Source organism: Bacillus rossius, chromosome 1, assembly GCF_032445375.1.
Source record: "Bacillus rossius redtenbacheri isolate Brsri chromosome 1, Brsri_v3, whole genome shotgun sequence".
NCBI classification, from domain to species: domain Eukaryota; kingdom Metazoa; phylum Arthropoda; class Insecta; order Phasmatodea; family Bacillidae; genus Bacillus; species Bacillus rossius.
In genome coordinates this window covers 369,675,199-369,696,731 of record NC_086330.1, presented here as the reverse complement: position 1 = coordinate 369,696,731, position 21,533 = coordinate 369,675,199, and the positions used below count along the sequence as shown (strand labels likewise).

The 21,533-nt window shown below is 37.4% G+C and overlaps 1 protein-coding gene across 1 annotated transcript in view; it reads left to right on the top strand.

The window, feature by feature from the left end:
- LOC134528429 (ubiquitin carboxyl-terminal hydrolase 37-like) overlaps positions 1-21,533 on the top strand; it is a 29,606-nt gene that overhangs the window by 6,129 nt on the left and 1,944 nt on the right. Inside the window, exons 3-10 of the mRNA XM_063362033.1 lie at positions 1,482-1,697; positions 2,208-2,468; positions 2,766-2,957; positions 4,657-4,812; positions 8,924-9,008; positions 10,826-10,969; positions 12,080-12,182; positions 14,617-14,758. Coding sequence (XP_063218103.1) covers positions 1,482-1,697; positions 2,208-2,468; positions 2,766-2,957; positions 4,657-4,812; positions 8,924-9,008; positions 10,826-10,969; positions 12,080-12,182; positions 14,617-14,758 — 1,299 coding nt within the window. The remainder of the gene's footprint in view (positions 1-1,481; positions 1,698-2,207; positions 2,469-2,765; positions 2,958-4,656; positions 4,813-8,923; positions 9,009-10,825; positions 10,970-12,079; positions 12,183-14,616; positions 14,759-21,533) is intronic.

The window sequence follows — 21,533 nt, the reverse complement described above, 5'->3', positions numbered from 1 at the left end:
TGTATGTTGCTGTCTTTCATCAAGCTTCTGGCACTGCCTTAAAGTTTGCAGAATGCTTCTTTAAAAATTAAGGGGGATAATTTTGCCATTTTAGATTTTTAGAAATTTTGCATTATTTTGGCAAAATAATTGACAGGGTTGAAGTATATTGGTGCGGGCTCGCTCCAATGTAAATTCAATTTTCGGTGATGAGTAAAGAAGGCATATCAAGACTATAAAGAAAGTGGTTATGGTATCAACCCGTTATAAACGTTGCTGTATGGCAGTTAAGTTTAGAAATTCAAACATGGTTCCAAAAGAAGTAACAAAAATTATTTTTTTACACAAAATTATTTACTCTACAAGCCGCATAGTGAAAAAAAAAAATAAAAGATGTAAACGTATTAAGTTAAAACACTTAAAACTTTCAACGTAGCAATATAAGAGGCAAGGACATTGTTAAATGATAAGAATTCAAAATTTACATTGGGGCTATGAATAGACAAGAACAAATGCAGACAATAATATACATTACTGTGCAAGTTGTCTTCTGGCAAGAACATGGTAGCAGGCAAGGGAAAGTTGATTACGAAAGCATGTGCATACATAATACACACAAGAATCTGATGGTAAAATACATGCCCTAGTGCCGCAAGGTTATGAAAAATCTAAAATTTATTACAAGAAGTGGTCTTAACTCTTAAGATTACAAGGAGGTAATGCAATTAAGGGTGGCACACAGGCGTAAACATTTGCGATTAGAATAAACGGTGGGCGGAAAGTTACTAGGTTATATAGTACGCCCAAGCACTCGTGTTTAAGGTGGTTTCAAACAAGCCCATGATATTTTGTCTATTCAAAACACAGATCAACCACAAATAGAGATAAGTCTTAGTTTGAAGAAGGGTAAAAAGATCAGCATTACTAAACTACTCAAACTTCATGAGTGCCTCTGGGAGGAACCTGGGTAAAAGTCATTGCGAGTAAGACAGTGGCATGCAACCAGAACAACCAACTACCAAACTTCAGGTTAGCAAACAGCCTCGACTTATGCTGTCGTGCCGACAGTGCTGTAGACGACGACCGGGTGCAGGTCGAATAACATGTCCTTGCCTTTTTATACCCAAAAAACAACAGGCTTAGGTGCATTTGCGAAAATCAGGGGAGGGGCACTAGAGGAAGTAAGGTATGTCGGGGGGGAGGGGCGACAAGTGGTAAAGAAGAGGGGAAGGTCGAAAAACAGCAATGTATTTTGAACCTGCATAGCTAAAGATTTTAAAATATATCTCCCACAGCTTTAGTCATTAACGGGCTTCAGTAACTGCCAGGAGTAAAACTACAGATTGTTTTGTGTGAATGATAGAACCATGGTAATAATCACAGCCAGACCTTCCAGTCTATCTGAAACGTGTGATAAGAGGATCTGACAGTGGGCCCGGTCTCTAGATGAGCTATGAGCTAGTCCGAGGGTGACCACTGACGCCGCGCCGTGCACGCCGCAGGTTCCCCAACCCGGCGGGCAGCAACAAGTGCTGGATGAACGCCAGCCTGCAGGCCGTGCTGGGGCTGGAACCGCTGGTGCGCGCCATGCTGAGCACGCAGCTGCAGCTGGAGGCGTGCCTGACGGGCGTGGGCCCCGTGCGCGTCCTGGGGGCGTTCCTGCTGCTGGCGCGCGCCCACCGCAGTCGCCGGCTGCCCGTCGTCAGGTGGTCCCTGCTGTGAGTGCCCCTTGCTTCAGATTATAGTTTCACATTGAATATAAGTGGTTGAAGACAAATCACGTGGCAATATCAATTCCCCCCCTCCCCCCTCCAACAGTTCTCAAAAATCGGCACAATCCTGCAAATAGTAGAGCACTTTCTTATTACGTTCAATTTCACATATTTTATAGAAATAATTATGTACCCTGTGATATTAAATGTTTTAAAAATAAATATTAATACATAGGTAAGTCCTGAAAAAAAATCTTTAAATTGGTTTACCAAGTATTTGTAGACACCATGATTTAGCAGGTAGTCTTGTTGTGAATTTCGTTGTGTCCACATACCGTACTTGAGCCTTCCAACTTTTAATGCATGTGTACACTACAATGAATAGTCAGTCAAAGATTTTCTGTGTTCAATTTTTTTTTTTTGTTTGTGTGCTATTTTTGGTTTTGAGACTGCTAAAGTCAGACCAGTACAGTATGTTCATGCCAGCGTGTGACGGAGCGTGGTTGCCGAGTGCAGGCGGCTGTCCCGCACCCTGGGCTTCCTGGACGAGCTGTTCCTGGGCAAGTGCCAGCAGGACGCTGCGGAGTTCGTGGTGCGCCTGCTGGACTGCTTCCGCGACGAGTTCGACAAGGCGGCCGCCGCGGAGAGGCAGGGCGCGCTGGACAACATGACCTTGGAGCAGTTGGCCGCCGGCGGGGACTGCGACGAGTCCGGGGGGGCCAACCCCATCACCGACAACGTGGTCTTCACCCTCACCGAGACCTCCACGTGCACCAGGTAGGGACGACCTGAACACACTTTCTCTTTCGAGCAACCTGTACGGTTGTATCTACATGCTTCTTGTAAACATGTTTATCATTTCTCCATCTACTGTTAATAGTGTATCTCTGCACATATTAGCGTTTACAAACTTCTCTTCCTTAGCTAACTGTTGGACACAGATCTGTAAAATGTGTAGTAACTGTAGTTAAGTGCATTGTTGACTTCTAAGGCTATAGCCCCCCATTTAGACTGAAATTAATGGGCCCTGAGCTACCTGGCACACGTGTGGAAGTGACGCGGCCGTGTGCTCAGGTGCGGGGAGAGCACGGTCAAGAGGCAGGAACACATGGTGCTGTTCGTGGACATACCGCGCTCGCAGCACGGCAGCCCGAGCCTCCAGGACGCTGTTGCCCGCTACATGGGAGCAGACACCCGGGAGCTGACTTGTGACAAGTGCGGCCACTCGGAGCGGCGTGTCCTGACCACCGTGCACCGCCCGCCCAGGTGCGCCACCACGCTGCCCCTCTGCCTCTTCGGCACTTCCGAGTTACAAGGTCACCTTCATGATGGTTGTACTGGGAATCTTTCCGTAAAATATCATTTGTTTAATTTAATGCAAATTCATACTTAAATTTTTATTTCAAATGTAGTGTTGTAGTATTTTTCTTTACAAATTATATTTCTTTATACACTAGAGTCCCGTTATAGCGAGGTGTCACGGTTCCGGGTTTGATCCTTGCTATAACAGTGTCCTCGCTATAACCGAATTGGACAAATTTTGGCCCCCAAAAAATAAAAATTAACCGAAAATAGCATAAAAATTGTGTTTAAACCTGTATAATTGGAAAATAACAGGTTATATTAACGAAATCTTAATTTCTGTGAGCAGATGTGTGAATTCTCTTTAAAACGATACCCCATAAATACGGATGCGATCACCGATTGCGTCAAAATAACCAGAATACCCTATCAAGCCACGTAAGTATAGCATCTCAGCCCGCGGCCGACGCAGCATTGTCCTGCTATCTATTGCCGACGCGGGCTGTCTGCTGGCGGCTATGTTGGTTCGGGATGTTGCAAACAGGTGGTGCTAGTGTAGCGCGACGATTTAATTCCTTACAAAAAAGCAGGAGTGCGGCTGCGGCAACGCGCGTACGCCTCAAACGTAATAGTCGCTGGAAAACTATACTTTTTTCATTTAAAGAAACCTGTCAACTTTTTTAGAAAATAAATTTGGGATTAAACTCAAACCATCACCACCCCTTTCTCAGACAGATACCCCAACAACTGACCGAAACAAAAGTTACAAGAAAACTGCCCTAGCGATTCGGAAATAAATACGGTAGTGCCGACTAGAGGTGTAAAAGTAACGAAAAAATGCGTAACCGTATGTATTTGTTACTATAACAATTAGTACTCGTTACTATTGTTACGTTACTCGTTACTTCTGATATTGCATAACATGCTATGTTATGTTGCAGCAACGAATCCAGTCGTATTGCGTACGCGTACAGTATGACGTCGCGTAAATAATAATAAATAGAATATAAATAATTAACAATATTTGATAATTAATAGTTTTTGTTAACCAAGAAACAATTAAATTTCATTAGAGCGGCTTTTTGATATTATCTCTTTTATGATAACCAAAAAAAAAAACGTGAAAATACGCGATTATAAAAACAAAAACATACATATTTCTAATTTGTAAAAAATACTTTCTTACGTTGTTTATGTTCCAATCTCAAACTTTGTCTACACACGGCACAGATAACTAACGGAAGTTTGATAAAAGAAAGAAAGGATGGGATTCTATTTTTAAGCCACGCACTTAGGTGGCGACTGCACGGCTGAAGAATGTGACGCGTCAACGGCAAGATGTCTAGTGGCGAGCGAGAAGGGTGGAGATAAAGCAGACAAATAACAAAAGCGCGCTACAAGCGATCACGCCGTAAATTTCTCAAAAATACCTCGTTATAGCCGTGTTCTCGCTTTTACCGTGCTCGCTATAACGAGATTCTACTGTATTTAGATTGAAACAATTTTAAAGATTATGTGTGTGAGGTTTTTTATTTTTTATTTTTTTATTAAAAAAACTGAACTGAACTGAAAAGAACACTTAAGAGTTTTTAAAGGGGTATCTGAAGTGAGTTGTAGCCAGGAGAAACCGCGGCAGTGTCGAGGGCCCGCGTCCTGTCCGCAGGTGCCTGATCGTGCAGGTGAAGCGCTACACCGTGCACAACCTGCGGGCCGAGAAGCTGGCGGACGCGCTGGCCATCCCGCTGGACTTCTCGCTGAAGGAGCACGTGGACAGCGACGCAGTGCCGCCGACGCTGCAGCCTGTCGCGCCTCTTGCCGGGTCGGTGGCTCGCTGTCCTTTCCAGACACCTCTCGCGTTTGCCTCTGGCCTTTACATGTCTACTAGGGATGGGGCGACCGAATCCAATATCCGCCGAATCCGCCGAATCCTAGGGATTCGAAGGTTCGGCGGGTCTGATATAGGATTCGTCAAAGGATTCGGTTTTTACTATTTACGGGAAAAAAATACATTAAAACTCGCTTACGAGGTCCCGCATGGTAGGTTTTTCCCTATAAAGCGTTTAAATTGCCCGAGGTCTCGTCATTTACGCCATTAAATGTGTGATATAATGTCCGTTAAATTTTTTTCTGAAACTTCTTGTCTCAAATAATGGCACACGTAAATATGAAGAAAAGACAAATGAACAACAACATACGAAGAAATATGGATGATGTACCATAACTACAGTACAAACCCAATAATTATTTTAAGATAATTACCATAAAAAGAACTAAAGATTCTTCGTAGAATACCATAATTACTACAGAAGCATGATAGCTACCATATTTGCACTGTAGTTACCGTAACAACTGAGATGTATATTAACCGTGATAGTAATGTATTATTTATTTATGACATATTAAATTAAAGAACATTGTTAAAAAAAAAAGGATGTTAAACTTTGATATGTACGGTTGGCACATGTTGCTAAGAAATAATGCGATCTGAAAGAATGCAGTACTACTACGAAAAGTGAAAATGGTACTCGTGGATTTTTAGGTTATGGCAGTCTCTTTCGTTTTTCAGTAATATCGGCCGAAAATTAACGAGCGTACTGTATCGGAAGTCGGCAGAAATGCCGATTCAACTAAATATTGGCAAAATCGGCTTCTTCAATACAGCTCTACATTTAATGACATGAGTAAACATACTTCAGACTTCAGGATATTGAAAAAGACTTTAATTTCCATGTAGGTTTATTGTGGGTATGTTTTTTTTGCAAGTGTAAATTGAATGAAGTAAAAGGTTTTATTTTTATTACTTTCAATTGATTAAACTTTAATGACCAGTTACAGATATTTATGACACTAATTTTGAGGTTAAGCAATTTTACTAAAGCATTCCAGCCAAGCAGGTTGCCAGCGAGAGACGCTTCTCTTTTGCTGGAAACACTATCTCCAATCGTAGAGCTAATTTAACTCCTGAACGTGCAGAACAAATTATTGTTCTGAATGATAGATTAAAGAACAGAATTTAATACTCTGTGACAATCTCTCTCAGAATTATTGTGCTGAAAAGTGGAAATGTTGAAACAATGTGAATGTACTTTTCAAACAACATGATTTTTGGTGCTAAGTTTGTTGAAGCTCAGTAAGGACTCCAGAAAAATTGACAAGGGTGAAATTTTTCCAAAGATATGTTACATTTACACAAACATTACTTGGTTATGTTAGTTGGATGATATCAGTTACTAATGAACCAATGGAAACAGGTAAGATTCAATGAAAAAAAATTTTTTTTTTTTTCTAGCAGTGCAAAATGTAAACACACTCTGTAAATAGTTACCCAAAATTAATAAGCCCACTTCATTTTAATACTTTATTCAAACATGATATTAAGTTTAAGATAAAAATAATTTCCCAAAAGTGTAACTGTACCACAAAAGCTCGAGCTAGGCTCGAAGTAAAATTCTTAGGCTCGCAGACCTCTAGCTTATTTATAGAAAAAATCCTAACCGCTAATCTGTACTAAAACTGAAATTTCTCAAGAAAAAATTGTTGTCTTTATACAGTGGAACCTCTATTTAACAAATCTCAAGGGACCAAAATTTGTTGTGTTTGTTGTAAAGGGGTTTGTTAAATGGAGTTTTTGCACGATATATTTCTAGTCATCATAAACCTTCACATAAATGGCTAGAACTGTCTTTCTGACTGTTTAATACGATATGAGGAATTAAACATGAAAAAGTACATAGAATACACTTGTTTAATGGCCAACCATTTGATGCTTGGAAATTATTAATTCCCATCCCCAGTGCTTCCTGGCGTGCCTTTTCTTGTAAAATCGGCCCAGAGATGTTGATGTTAGATACCCTTGCCTCCATTAGCCAGTCAAACAGTATCTTTTCCAAATCATAATTTTTTTTTTACGTACTTTCACACGTTTTCGATTTGTTCCTACCAGGGAAGCGTTGTTTTCGATCTGTTCCCGGTTGTATAATATGGTCGAAAGTGTAGACGCCGGGATGTCGAGACGTTTAGCTATATCACTTTTTTTTCCACCTTCATCAACTGCATTAAAAATTTCTAGTTTTATTTAAATGCCAATCTGTTGCCGTTTTATAGGATTAAAATTCATTTTACAGTAGTACCGTGTTGATTTCCGTAACTACGTGTGAAAAATAAATAAACAACAGTGAAAACTGAAAAAAAAATGAAATTGTACTACACCATAGTTATAAATATTTGCGTGTGCACATATTTAACCATAGAAACGCAAAATTTACTAGTTGTTCGTCTTGCCAAAGCGATGGTACAGGAGGTTTCCGCCACTAGCGCTAAATGTACCCGCCATTTTGAACAAAGTGTGGCATGTATACACGACGTGTGTTATCCATGATTCTTTGTTTATTTATTGACTTCCGCGATGGTGCATATTATTTTAAGGTTATACGCACGTATTTTAAAGCAGAGAATAAAAAAAAAAATAGTGGATTTCTTGTAAGAGATGTTTATTTTTGCGTGTTTTTCAAAAGCGGCCGTTCGTTGTAAAGGGAATTTCACTATTTCGGAACAAATAATATTCGGTATTTAGAGGTTAAAACAGCATTGATCTTATGGCGGTTCGGCGGGACCAAAATGTTATTTCGTTGCATGGGGTTTTTCGTTAAATAGAATATTCGTTAATGGAGGTTTTACTGTATACACTTATACCAGAAATGTACCAATCTACATGTGATAAAGTCAAGGGACTTTTAGTGCAAGCAGAATACATCTCACTTACATTAGATATGTGGACATCATCTATTAAAAGATTCGGGTTTGGGTTCGAGATTCGGCAATTCCAGTCGAGGATTCGAGTTAGGATTCGGATTCGAGGAAATCAGGATTCGCCCCATCCCTAATGTCTACACTTGAAACATTTTCCTGGTTAGCGCAGTATGATCCTCTCAAGAAAATCCCACTTAGAAAATGTCCCGCGTAATAATAATGATGATGAGAAGCTCCAAATATTCAGCATTTGAACTGTGAATGCTGACGCGCTGCGAGCCACCCCATGCCACTGATCATTAAGCCATCCGTCCCTTTCTTCCGAACGTGTGCGCGTGCAAGCGCGGATGGGTAGAAATGGCGCACTCTGCCGCCCCTCTGCAGCGATGCCCGTTTCCTGGAGCAACCGCGCCGAGGGCCAATCCGACCGGATCGCTGCTTCCTGGTCCACCTTTCTGTCATCGTGCCGGCCGAGTGCACGCGGCTCTTCTTCTCTGGCACTCTTCCGCCCCGCCCCTCGTTCCGAGCCCGAAGGGGAAACTAAAAATTGCGACAAGATCACCAAATTGTTGAACATTCATTTTTAGCAGTTCCAGAACAATCGTGAAGGTTTACGTTGTTATTTATTTTTCTATGAATCTTGAAATATGTGTGATATATGTGTGTTTATTTTAAAGATTTTGTTTTTTGTTTGTTTCTATTAGTTGAGTACATGTTTTAAATCTGTGATTTTTAAGGCAGTGACACAAAATAATTTATTTAAACTAAATTATCAAATATATTATAAACAAGATGTATATCTGCATTGTACGCACAGTACCAGGAGCATAGACAAAGACCAAAGTATCGTGTTCAAAGCGTTCATAAATAATAATATTGATTTGTGCTGCGAAATCTTCTAAGTTTTTTAATTATTTTGAAGACAAAGTTGAAGAATATTAGTATTCTATTTGTCTTCAAATTTACGAAGGTTGCATACCCCTAATGATGTCACAGATAATATTTTACATAGTCACAAAAAATTTTAATCTTCATCTAATAATTTGAGAGATCTGCTTTTGTTACTCTCACTGTGACTTTTCCAGGCATTAGATTAATGAAGCGTGGTTTCCGACAGTTGTATTCTTAATATTTTTGTAGCTGTGCAACTAACCAAAATTAATTTTCTCTCTTTATTTTAGCTCTCAGGAGGCAGAGTCAATGATTCAGTGTGAAGTCCCTGCAGAATTTGAATCAGATTGTGATGAAGAAGACAAGGACTTGCAGGTACTATATTGCTTGTGGCTTTCTAAATTGTAAATTTGTTAGGTAGCAGGAAGACAAACCACTAAAGTCCAATAAGTTCCATATCGCCATAGTTTTTACTACCAACTTTTTAAAATATAAAATATACATCTTTGGTGAACTAATCGTATTGCTAAATGTTCTCCAGTGTAAAGCGACTCGTGCGGTCAGCCAAAATGACACAAGTCTGTAACAAATCGCAATTGTATAAATTTGCACCACAATTTTAAATTGAAACACTGATGTTATTTTCTTCGTGCGTATCCCCTGCTTCACTATGAATTTAAATCGGGCAAAGTTCGACGTCTCACCTGCTGCACTGATGTCCATTGGTTTCGGGCTAAAATTGTGGCGAGCAAAATAAAATTCAAATATTATAACTTACAGTTTCTCTTCTAAAATGCATACATCCCGCATGCTTTGCCCGGATGTTGAAAGTCGATGAACAACATAACCGTGCGAATCATGGCGATGGCTGAAGACATCACCACACATACTCTGCGACCGTTACTCCATTCGCGGGCGATTTTTGTTGGCGTGCGCAGGCCTTTTCACCCGCAAAAAGTTCTCAGCTGCCCGGCCTGAATTCAACTGCTTCCCGCTCGGAGCACACACACCTCGTTCACATCACATGCTCTTTTCTTCTTCCTTCTTTCCGGTTCTTCAATTCTTCGACCACACTATCACCATCTGTCGGGCCTCTGTTGCACGACTTCACAACAGTAAGAAACTGGCACCGCACTATCAGCACTAAATTTTTTTTTTCATGTGCTCACCACAGTTTGCTTAAATGCCTAATTACTAATTACTGACTGGCAAAAGTAACAAACCAATTTAATTTAAAAAACCACAAACATACAAATAATAGCGTACATTTATCTATCTATTTGAGTTGTAGTAAATAAATATTAAAACTAACTATAAAACCAATTACAGCCTTAAATAAATAGAGTAACAAAAATATGGACCTGAATATTTTTGTGGTTGTGGCCTCGAACACAGTATGAAAATCTCATTGTAAAATACTGGACATTGAGACGCTGCAATACACATCTGCTCATCCTTTTCCTGCCTGAGAACCTAAGATTTCTTTCAAGGTTAACTTTAAACACAAATTTAAAGCACCTCAGGGTTGGTTCTATTTTTGTCGTGCAAGATAGTTAATTCTCATTGTGTAAAAAGATAGGTTCTCTGACATTTAATTTGGTTTAGTGTATATTTTTTACTTTTTGTTTTCATCACAGTGAGATAAGGAAATAATTTTCTAACGCTACCCACTTTTTACATATTTTTGGTCTGGTCCCTTGAAGTAAGTAAAAGAAACGTTCTATGGAAAAAAATTTTATGCACTGGTAGTTAATGTACTATGCAAAATACAATTTTACCTTATGTTATTTACATTGTTGCAATATAAAATGTGTTTTTAATAGATTGGCTGGAATAATCCTATAAAACCCTACGTAAGTAACAGGTAATGTTTGAATGATATCGCTATAGTTTTTTGCTCTATGTTGTTGAATATGCAGTGTTCTATTCTTTTGCTAACATGTTTATAATGCTTTTTGTATTTAAGTTTATTATGCAAATGTAAATAATATAAGCCAAACAAATTTATTTTTTAATGGTAAATATTTCTTAATTATAAAAACAAATAAAGTTTGTTCTTGTACTACTTATTGATTGGTTTGGTGCAAACAAATACCTATATAAACCTTGTTGGATGGGTATGAAAAGAGTTGCAGTTTGAAGTTCTCTGCTTGTGCAATGTGCTGAGCCTCGCGAATGCTGGTACCACGCAGGAGGCAGTTCGCCAGAGTCTTCTCTCGCACGAGGAACGTGAGCAGGAGGAGCTACAGGGACGGGACGAGAGTGTCAATCCCATCTCTGACCAGCAGTTGCAGGCTGTTGATCTGCAGTGGGACAACGATGTGTTTGGCGTAGAGGTTGGTATGCACTGCCTACGCCTGCAGTTCAATTGTTCCAGCCCCTCTGAGAGTCGACGCTTCTTCGCTGAGAGTCTCTTTAACAGTTGCCGTGGTCAAGTCTGTCAAATCCTGAGGGACCTAAACAAATGTCGTTTAAGGTCGGGTCCTACTGGATTTGCTGATAGTATAAAATAAATCAACATGCTATATTAGTTTTAAACTTTTGAAAAAAGATCTACAAATTCAATTACCGTATAAACCCAAATGAAGGGTGAACCCTGCTTTTGGATGTTCCTCCACCGAAAAATAATTTTATTTTGCTTCTACATCAAAATTGCTTTCAATAACTCTTTTTTTTTTTTTTTTGCATCCTTTGTTTTATCATATTCTTGCAGAACCTCTATTGCATGCTGCTGCAAAGTTTTAGGTCTGTTTGATAGTGTATGATTTTGAGGTTCTAATTACTATTAGAAGTGTTTCGTTCTTGTTTTGGATCCTGAGATGCACATATGACATGATTTTTGACATAATTACAAATAACAAATAGATGATTGTAAATCCCATGATAAAACTAAAACATAAAGTTCTGTTTTGCACAACGTATCTATCATAGATGTATGATTGATAGTTGTATATTACTTATTCACTTGACACAAATGACTCTCTCCATTAAAGAACTAAACATTAATATAATGCTAATTGCACATAGACCAAGAGCATAAAGTTATCCTCAAAATTTTTCTGCATTTACAAAATCTCAGCTTTATTTTTAAGGACTAAAAAATTATCAAGCACGGACTCCACTCAACTCGAAGGTATTATTACTGAACTCAACTCGACGACCCAAAAATCTGCAGACTTGTCCAATCTTTATCAGTTGGTGTTTCACATTGACGCTGGCTGGGACGTTATTGTTTCATGTCACTAACTGGCACAGACTTCATCACCGTACTTCCTGCATTCTTGTGTTTGAAAGTTAAATTGATTTTTTTTGAATTTATACGTATCCTCTTAAAGAGCTTTTGGTATTAAAGGTGGGTGTTTGCTTACTCTTACTGTCAATATTTCTGATGGATCACAGTGATTGTCTCACCAAGGCAGTGACAACCAACATGGCTGTGTTTCCAGGGAAGCAGCTCTCCGTCGAAGCCTGGGGCCTCTGACCCGGGTCCTGACTTTGGCTACCGATTGGTCGGTGCTGTCTCTCACTATGGAGCCTCTCCAAACTCTGGTGAGTGAACTTTGTTGTTGAAAGATTTTCATGATACTTTCGAAGTTATGCTTCTTTATACGTGTAATTAAAAAAATTGTGAGAGTAAATTTTAATGATGTGTGTGCACCAACAAAACATTCACTGAATTAAAAAAAAAAAGCATATAAAACTTACATAAATATGTTTTTAATAGGATGCTATTTTTAATATTATATCTTAGTGACTGATATTAAATACTGGTCCATCTGATTAAAAACATTTATTTATTGTGAATATTAGTGATATAAATTGTGTTTACAAACTTTTTAAAGTGTATAACTATTTTTATAATATCACTCCAGTTCTTTCATTTTTATATGAATTATTGGATGTAAAATTATTAGTTTTTTATTATTCCAAGTAAGTATAACTTTTAATGTGAGTACATAAGAACACTTATAAAATCTCTCTTTCCCCCCCCCCCCCCCCCCCTCCTACAAATATAGGTTTCCTCATCTTCATTGTATTTTTATTATTTTAGAGAGTTATTTTTAAATACAGAGTTTTAACTTTCTTTCTTAGATTCTAAAAGAATTGTAGAAACATGAATAGAGGGCAGGGTTTTTATTCTTTAAAATAAAAACCACTCACAAAAATGTAGTTTGACCGGGGATTGTCCACCAAGAAATACCCAAGTAGACATCTCCAAGTCAAATTACTAAGAGTACCTTGAGTCTGCCCCTCAAATCCTAATTCACTTGTCAAGTGTAAAAAATGTAATAATGAAAAAATTTATTTAACTATAATGTTGAAACATTCAACTATTAAATGTTGGTTTCATAAACTAAGTTCCCTGAATCAATGAATATTGTAATTTTGTGTAAATGATTACATGTTGAATGTATAATATCTTGGAGAATGATAATATCATTGGTGCGAAGGAAAAAACAACCTTATTAAATTTCAGTCTCGTCAGTATTGAATTTTTGAAACTGGTGCTACATTGCATACCAATATTTATCTTTGAATACCTTTTCTTGAGTCTGAAACCTTTCAATTACTTTCAATTACTAGAAGGTGACGTTCAGTGGTATTTGAGGTTTCGACTAATATTTATGTATAATATAATGTCATTAAAATCCTCAAAACAGCTCCTTACAGGGTGGCTACAGACCGGGAAAACCAAGAGAAAGTCAAGGAATTTAAAACAAGTTAGGGAATTGTTTTGATGGGTCAGAGAAATTTTTGAGATACACTTCGTTTCGGTTTCTTCATTGGCCGTTCGTTATAAAAAAAGTTAGTTTAGCAATTGCAGTTGGTAGTCATTTCACATTCATGAAAAAAATTTTCCTCACATCCCTGTAAACATTATAATCCATTAATTAAATACTACGTATTTACTGCCTGACATCTATACATATCTTTTAAAATTTATTTTAAGGATTTTAATGAACGTATTTAAGCTTGAAGTACTGTTCTTGTGGCAAGAATACAGTGATGGAAAAAATAACTGGTAGATGTCAACAAATGTACCGAAATTGCTAATATTGAAAACCTTTAGGGCAATTTATAATTTGGCATAATTATACAAGTCTGTAATAAAATATTAAAAGATAGTTGAATGTAGTTTCAAGGTCAGTATTTAATATTTTATAGTGTGGCTTATTCAAGGATATGGCCTAGGTAATTCTAATGGTGTCCCCTTTTTTTTTTTCTGAAAAAAAAAAATTAATTAAAAGTTCTAATTAGCCTTTTTTCCTAACCTGGTTTAAAATCATTCTCTGAGGACTTTGTGATACTTCAAGGAGTTAGCAGTTATTTACTTTTTTAAATAATGGTTAGGTGAGGTTAGCTATGTTAAAAATCTTAAATTTTGTTTGAACAATTAGTTAGGAAATACCAATATAAAATATAGCTAAGTTAACCTAACTAATGATTCTCACAACTTTACAGAATTCTTAATGTACCTAATCTAACATAACTACTGTTCAAAGTGGTAAATTACTGGTAAACTACTTCCCTCTTAGATAATGATTGTAAAACATGTCAGAAAAAATATAATTATTTTAGAAGTTTTACAGAAAAGTGTTTGCTTACTTATTTGTCTATTGAATACTCACAGTTTAAAAAATAATAATAATAATGCTGATTAATTTTTAGAAGTGAAGCAGCCGAACACTGAAAAATCAGATCAGGGAAAACCTGGAAAAGTCAGGGAATTTCATTTGAGATTTTGTGTGGCCACTTCGTCCCCCCCCCCCTCCCCCCACCACATTTTTTTTAAACCTATAAACATAATTTATGTAAACAGATACAAACCATTTTTATTTTTAAAAATCCCTTCCTAAAATATTTTTTTGGACTACTCGCATATAAAATATTTGGAATACTAAAGATAGTGCAGTGAATGTTTGTGACTGTATGGAGCGTATGGTCCTTCACGAGTGACGGCGTGCGTGGTCCGTGTCGGCAGGGCACTACGTGGCGGACGTGTACAGCCTGCAGCAGCGCAGGTGGTACCACTACGACGACGAGACGGTGCACGAGACGAACGCTCAGGAGGTCACGGGACACAGCCTGCAGCATAACGGATACATATTCTTCTACATGTACAGGTTCGCCCTCTGCTATTTATGTGCAAAACTTATCTATTGGCATGTGTCAAATTGTTCTTGTTTGATGTTACTAAAATAGTTAAAAAGGCCTATTTACACTGGACATTTATATCATGCAGCATCTTTGATGCAGTCACATCAACAGTATTAACATGCCTGAGATAAAATGTCACGTGCAAGTGGTAGTATCGCGAGATAAACTTAAACTTCTGCAATAACTGTCAAGACGTTCTTACTCTGAAATGATTTTGAGTGTCTTGACATTTATCGCACAATATCTGTAGGCAATACTTGTATCTTAGATATTTATAGCTTCAGTTCAAGAGCTTTCAACTTTTGAGCTAAGTGTGAGACAATTTGTGAATGGCTGCTGTAAAGGATTATGAAGCAAGGCCAATGTTACGAATGTTCATTTAGGTGGAATATAACATTTTCGAGAAACATGATGCTTTGAAGGAATAAGCAGGTATATACGTATATGACAACACAAAAAGTCTAACACAAACTATTTGTGAAACCAAAGTGAGTTAAAAAAATATCGGGACGAGGAACTAGTGTTAATTTTGTTGACATATGATGTGATTACATACTTTAAATATATTTTCAATGTAACCAATGTGTGCTGAAAATAAATACATATATGATTGAATGTACTTATTAAAATAAATACGTACCAATATGATTATATCAATCAAATCTACTTTTGTTTTAATTTAGCCTTTTTGAACAATATAATACATTCTTGAAGATGTTTTTAGTAAAAATTTGCTTATTTTATATTTTAAAAAATTTTTAAACCCATTTTCATACATTTCATCAGTCTGCCATTTTATCTCATCGCTAGAGACCCCGAAAAATGGTGAAGCGCGAAATTCACGAAATAACGCAAAAATTTGATACTTTAAACGAATTTTGCGACTTTCCTTTGATTTTGACATAGTCGCGAAATTCACGAATTTTCGCGCGAAATTCACGCTTTTTCGCACAAAATAATGTCCTTATGTCGTAAGTTCTATTTAATTAAGCCATCATAAACATAGGCGTGAAATAAACATAGACTGAAAGACTAGTGCCGTGATATTATCTTCGTTTTGACACGTTACTGAAATCCACGTATTTTCTTTACTCTGTTTACAAGCAGTAAATATTGCCATCGCAAATGAAAACAAAATGTAAAAATTGTCAACAATCGATATGTGCGCACTACCAACATAACAAATTGACTCCACAGTTTTCGTGTTTTGAATAATGGTCCTTTCTGCCGCAAGGCGCACTGGTGTCGATTTTTCTAACCTAATTTAATCGCATCGAGCTAAGATGGCAGTCATTTTTGCGTGCACATATCTATGAGTGTTTACAACTACCGTCCACATTTTGTAAGTTTTGTGATACAATTGAATTTGTGGCTAAGATGCCGAAAACTTCGACAATGTTTGATCGCGAAAGAGAGATAATATCGGATGATTTTATATTTTTGATCAGCGGGACAAAATTATGATGTGCAAGTTCTGCAACGTGCGGGTTGATTGTACACGCAAAGACACGTGCAAAAATCATGTGGCAAATTACACACACAAAACAAAACAAAAAAGACAATTATTTTGTCAAGCATTCTACCGTGTCTAAACAAATCTCGATAGGCGACAGCGTGAATAAAGCAAACAAGCTTGAAAGTAGAGCTGGGCCGATCACTAGGGCCTGGAAAAATTAGCATCTATTTATTACATAATTAGCATTTATGATGTTGAAAATTAGCATCTATTTTCCAGAAATTAGCATCTATTTTTGAGAAATTTGCATAAGATATTAAAGTTACATAACAATACAAGAAGTTGTAATAGTGTTTATACCCATTATGACGAATTTTAACACAAACCAAAATCATTAAACGGTATTTGTAAACAAACGTTTGACCACTAGTAATTTCAGATGGAAACAAACTGACGATTCGAGTTGACCAACTTCAGTACGCTAAATGTGCACCACAAAATGTATGATTTGTCCCTATGTAAAATATTGATCAGAAAAAAAATTTGAAGACTAAAGTGATTATCAACGAATGTAAAAAACCGCGTACTAAAATATTTGTAGTAGTTTTCAGCATTTAAAATATTTTCATTTTTATCTTTGCAAGTTCACTACGATCCCGTCAACGACCTAGATATTTTCTAGGTTGTTGGTTTCCGTGATGCGCTTCCCGGGAAATTTTGTTTTGTTAGGTTAGATACTCTTCATGAACAGGCAACACACGATGCAATGGCGAACGTAGGCGAACGTGATGTGATCTAACAAAACAAAATAACTGCGTCGATAAGTAGTGTGAACATTCTTTTCTAAACAACATTCAACGGTATCTTGAGTAAATCGTAAAGAATAAATTTACAAAATTACTTATTCTATACTATCATGCGTGATATTTGGTTAAGGAATGTTTTATAAATAAAGGTTAGGATTCGGATTTTATTCCTTCAACAAGCCTTGTCAGAAGCTATTGTTTACGGTAATTGTGTTATGGTGGCTATTTTCAAAAAAAATACTTTGAGGAATGTGTGTTCAAGCCATTTTGTTGCATTCTATAGTGGTTTTTCGCCCGATAATGGCAATTTTACCGCGATTTCGCAAATATAGCATTTATAACAACAATTAGTAAAAAATCGCATCTAACCTCAAAATTCGCAAAAAAATCGCATCTATCGCAAATTGCGAATTTTTCCGGCCCCTACCGATCACCTATTTTGCCGATCATGCCGATGCCGATCATCTGCTGCCGATCTTGCCGATCTTCTGAGCCGATTAGAGCGTTTCAAGTACCTCTGATTACACATTGCTTTTGACGGATCACTATAAACTGTGAAATATTCCCAGACAAAACTACTTTCAATTGACATGATTACTTAAAAATCACGACATTATAAATTTCATGGACTAGCGATTATACAGGTAAGCCCGGAAGGTCTTGTCAAGCTTCTCAGACACCAGCGTGCAGCTGGGTTAAGGCCAAGGTCATGTGACGTAACATCTCCCGAGGCTTACTGCGCCTTGGCAGCAGATGGACAAAAATAGTAAACTCCCCATTATTCGTGTTCATTGCGACCCGCCGATGCCCGGATAATTGAAATTCTGTAAAAAAAAATAAGAATAATAAACCCGTTAAATCGGTTAACGGTAAGGGCCGCCTTCGAATTGTTGTCTCGGCTTAAAAAAATACGGCACTGCCTAGCCATTAGTTCACGGTCATTTACAACAGCCGAAGAGAGAAAGATAAGATCGTGCTGACCTTGTACACATAAATTTTGGGTAGCTCCCCACCCCCCTACACCCCTTCGACCAGCCGAATGCCAGACAGACACGTCACTCGCCAGGCGCCTGCCGTGCGTTGGCGGGCGGAAAGTAACACAGCAGCACGTGAAACAACATTCGAACAAACGGGAGACGGGAAGCAGAAGTCAGGACATCCCCCTCAAGTTTAAAGAGTGACAAATGTGACAGCTGAATGGGGAGGGGGGGGGGGGCGACACAAAAGGTCGGTACAAACCAAGGTTAGTATAGAGAGGTTGTCTCGATCCCATAAGAACAATGTAGACAGCCCGACACTCCGCTCTGACGTCATCTGCAGCCCCGCCGTTCCCAGCCGTAATACTACACCTGCTGACTGACGGCGCTCTCTTATCAGCTCGGCTCGTTTCACATGTCTGATACGCAATACTTATAGTATTTCATTTATGGTTTGTAGATTACTGTTAATTAAAATCGCTGATATGCTTTTAAAATGACAACATGCTGTGACTGAAAACAAGGATGAATTATTACTTCAACATATTTTTTTCAGTGACAGTAAAAATTTTCAAAATATCAATGATGAATCCATGAATTTTTAAACATTAATATAATTAATATGTAACTAGTAAACAAAATGGTTTATTTGTATTCATTTCTCAGCAAGATTATAATATTTAAAATAATTGCATATCAATTTCTTAGTGTTTAATAAAAGTAGCCATAGCTCATTAAAACGTTTTGGGAATGTTTGCAATAGAAATAAACTGAAGTTAGATTTAAAAATAAATTTCTAACATGAATAGACCAGTATTTCGTGCAATCGTTTCATCCTCTTTTGCATCATACTCAAGCGTTTTCTTCACTTTTACTTCGTCAAAGAACAACAATGCGTTCGAAGTCTATTAACGAAGAACGTGCTACATTCAAAAATTCAAACATGTTTTACTAGGATACCTTTTCTCGTGTCAAATGAAAATGCCCATCGTTGAAGAGTTGAAAGTCCAGGCAATGGGAAGTTAAGTTTCTGTTTTAAAAATAAATAACATCGCTTACCGAAATAACGCAAAGTGAAAGCGAGAACTATTTCATAATTGGTCCAGTTTACACTTTTTTTCAACGAAAGTAATAAGTCAATTTGATTTTTTGAAAAAACACTATGAAAGAATATTCCACATACGGAACTCTAATGAAGAACGGTTTTTTTTGTTTGTTTTTAAGATTTACGTTTTATTTTTTTTATTTTTTCATGACTTCCAAATTTAAAACTGACTTTCTTTCAGCAAGAAACAAATTTTCTTTAAGAATTTGGATTTCCTTCCTAAGCATTTCAACCGAGTCATTGTTAGAACAAGACTTTGAATGCTTTAACTGACTACAAGAACATGTTTCTTCCTCACTACATTTTCATTTGAATCTACGATTAATTTACATAACATTTCTTTTTTTGTTTTCCCTGCATTTAACTCGGTCTTCTCGGCGCACACGACTTTCCAATGTTTCTACAGGTGTTGTAATTCCAAGTTTTAATGAAGGTACAGCATTTGGTTTAAGACGTCTTTTAGCGCATGTATTTAACAACTCAGCTTTCAAGTCGGGCTCGTAATCATCATCTGTAAAGTGCTCTGAACAAATGTAAGTGGTTTTTGGATTCCACTCACCATCACGTCGGCATTTCTGAACCCACACTTTCAACAGATGATAATCACGTGGGAATCTATGATATTTTATATGATTTGTTTCAGGTAAAGATTGTTTTTACCAAGCTATTTGTACACTCAGCCACTGTACACCGCGTACCTGGCATTGTAATGTTAAATACAACTTTTAACAGCGTTTAGTCTAACAAAACAAATTCACTTTAAATAATTCGTGTTCTTAACATTTTGCCTGCTAGTTATAATTAACGAAGCACCTGTGCACTTATGATATAAGCAACACTAACATTTTATAACACACGCACTCTCAATTAAACTCCTCACAACAATAACTATCCCTGCATTACGCTGTAATTTGACACGTTATTACGAGCAGATGTGCTTGTAAACTAAGTAACTGATAGGAGCGGACGGGCTGGCAAGCCGAGCCGGGGCTGCAAGTGACGCGATGCGCAGAACGATGCGCAAGCGATTGAGGCAACCTCTCTCTAATAACCTTGGGTACAAACAGCGTTGCAGAGTTTGGCGGCCCACGCGATGGCTTGCATTGTTTGCCGGCTGCCGGCCCGCGTGACGTTAATTTTAAGCACTGACAATTTTAGCTTCTCTTTTTTTTCTGCACTTTTAAATCGTCCCGGATTATCCGATTCCCGTATTAGCGCGTCACGGATTAACGAGGTTCTACTGTGGGAAACAAAACTCTTCATCAACCAGGTTTTATACAAAAGAAAGTTAAGCTCTATTTCCCGCTAAACAGGATAAGAATATTAATTTCGCTAAACAAAACTTTCAATAGGCCATATTTAGCGAGAAAAAACTAAATAGATGAATTCCCGAAGAGTAGTTGTTTACTAACCACAAGACTACTAGCGCCATTAATCCGTACGAATTCCGTCGCGCGACGCGCGTTACTCTAATCTCTGGCGTCACATAACCAACCTAAACAACAGTCGCCATTCGCCATTCCGGTAATATTAACCGTAAATGGTAAACAAATACATAGTTTTCGGTTCGTAAATGATAAATGACTTTGCAAATAGTATAATGGAAAATTATTTTACCGAAAGTACCGTAAATATACGTGGAAATTGATACTTAGGTATGTAACTGTTCAATGTTTATAAAACTTACGGTATTTGTTTACTTTATTGGTATATTTTTTTTGTGTGTGGTTAGTTTTAAATTATTAAATCCTATTATTTTTCGATGAATAATCAAATTTTCTTCCCGAAAAGTACCGTAAACAAACATGGAAAGTTGTTAGGTATAGGTAATTATTCAATGTTATAAGTTTGCAGTAGGAGACCAATGATCGGCTCAAATAATCGGCTACGTTTTGCCGATCATTATGATCGGCAAAATTAACAAAATCGGCCGATTATTACGATCGGGGATCGGCATCGGCCCAGCTCTACTTGAAAGTGCAGAAAACAATTTTTTTTTCTGATTTTGTTAATATGATGCTGTAAGTTAACATTCCTTTGGAAAAAGCTGATCATCCAGCTATGAGGGAATGGTGTAACACCCATGTTGAAGGTTAGCCTTATTTATTTAGAAATGTTTTCCCCCTCTAATAAAAGTTCATAAGCATATGTAGGCTTACAATATTATCGATTAACTTACCTTTACTTCAAATAAATATGCAAGTACCTCAGATTAACAAACACATAAATAGGATGGATTGCATTGTGAAATGGTGAGCACACCACAATATATTTTTGACTGATTGATGGTTTGACTCTGTAATCCAGCAGTACCTAATCTAGAAAAGGTTAGGTTAGGTTTGGCTAAGAATTGTTTTGAATAAATTAGCCCATTAATATTTTTCAGCAATAACCTTA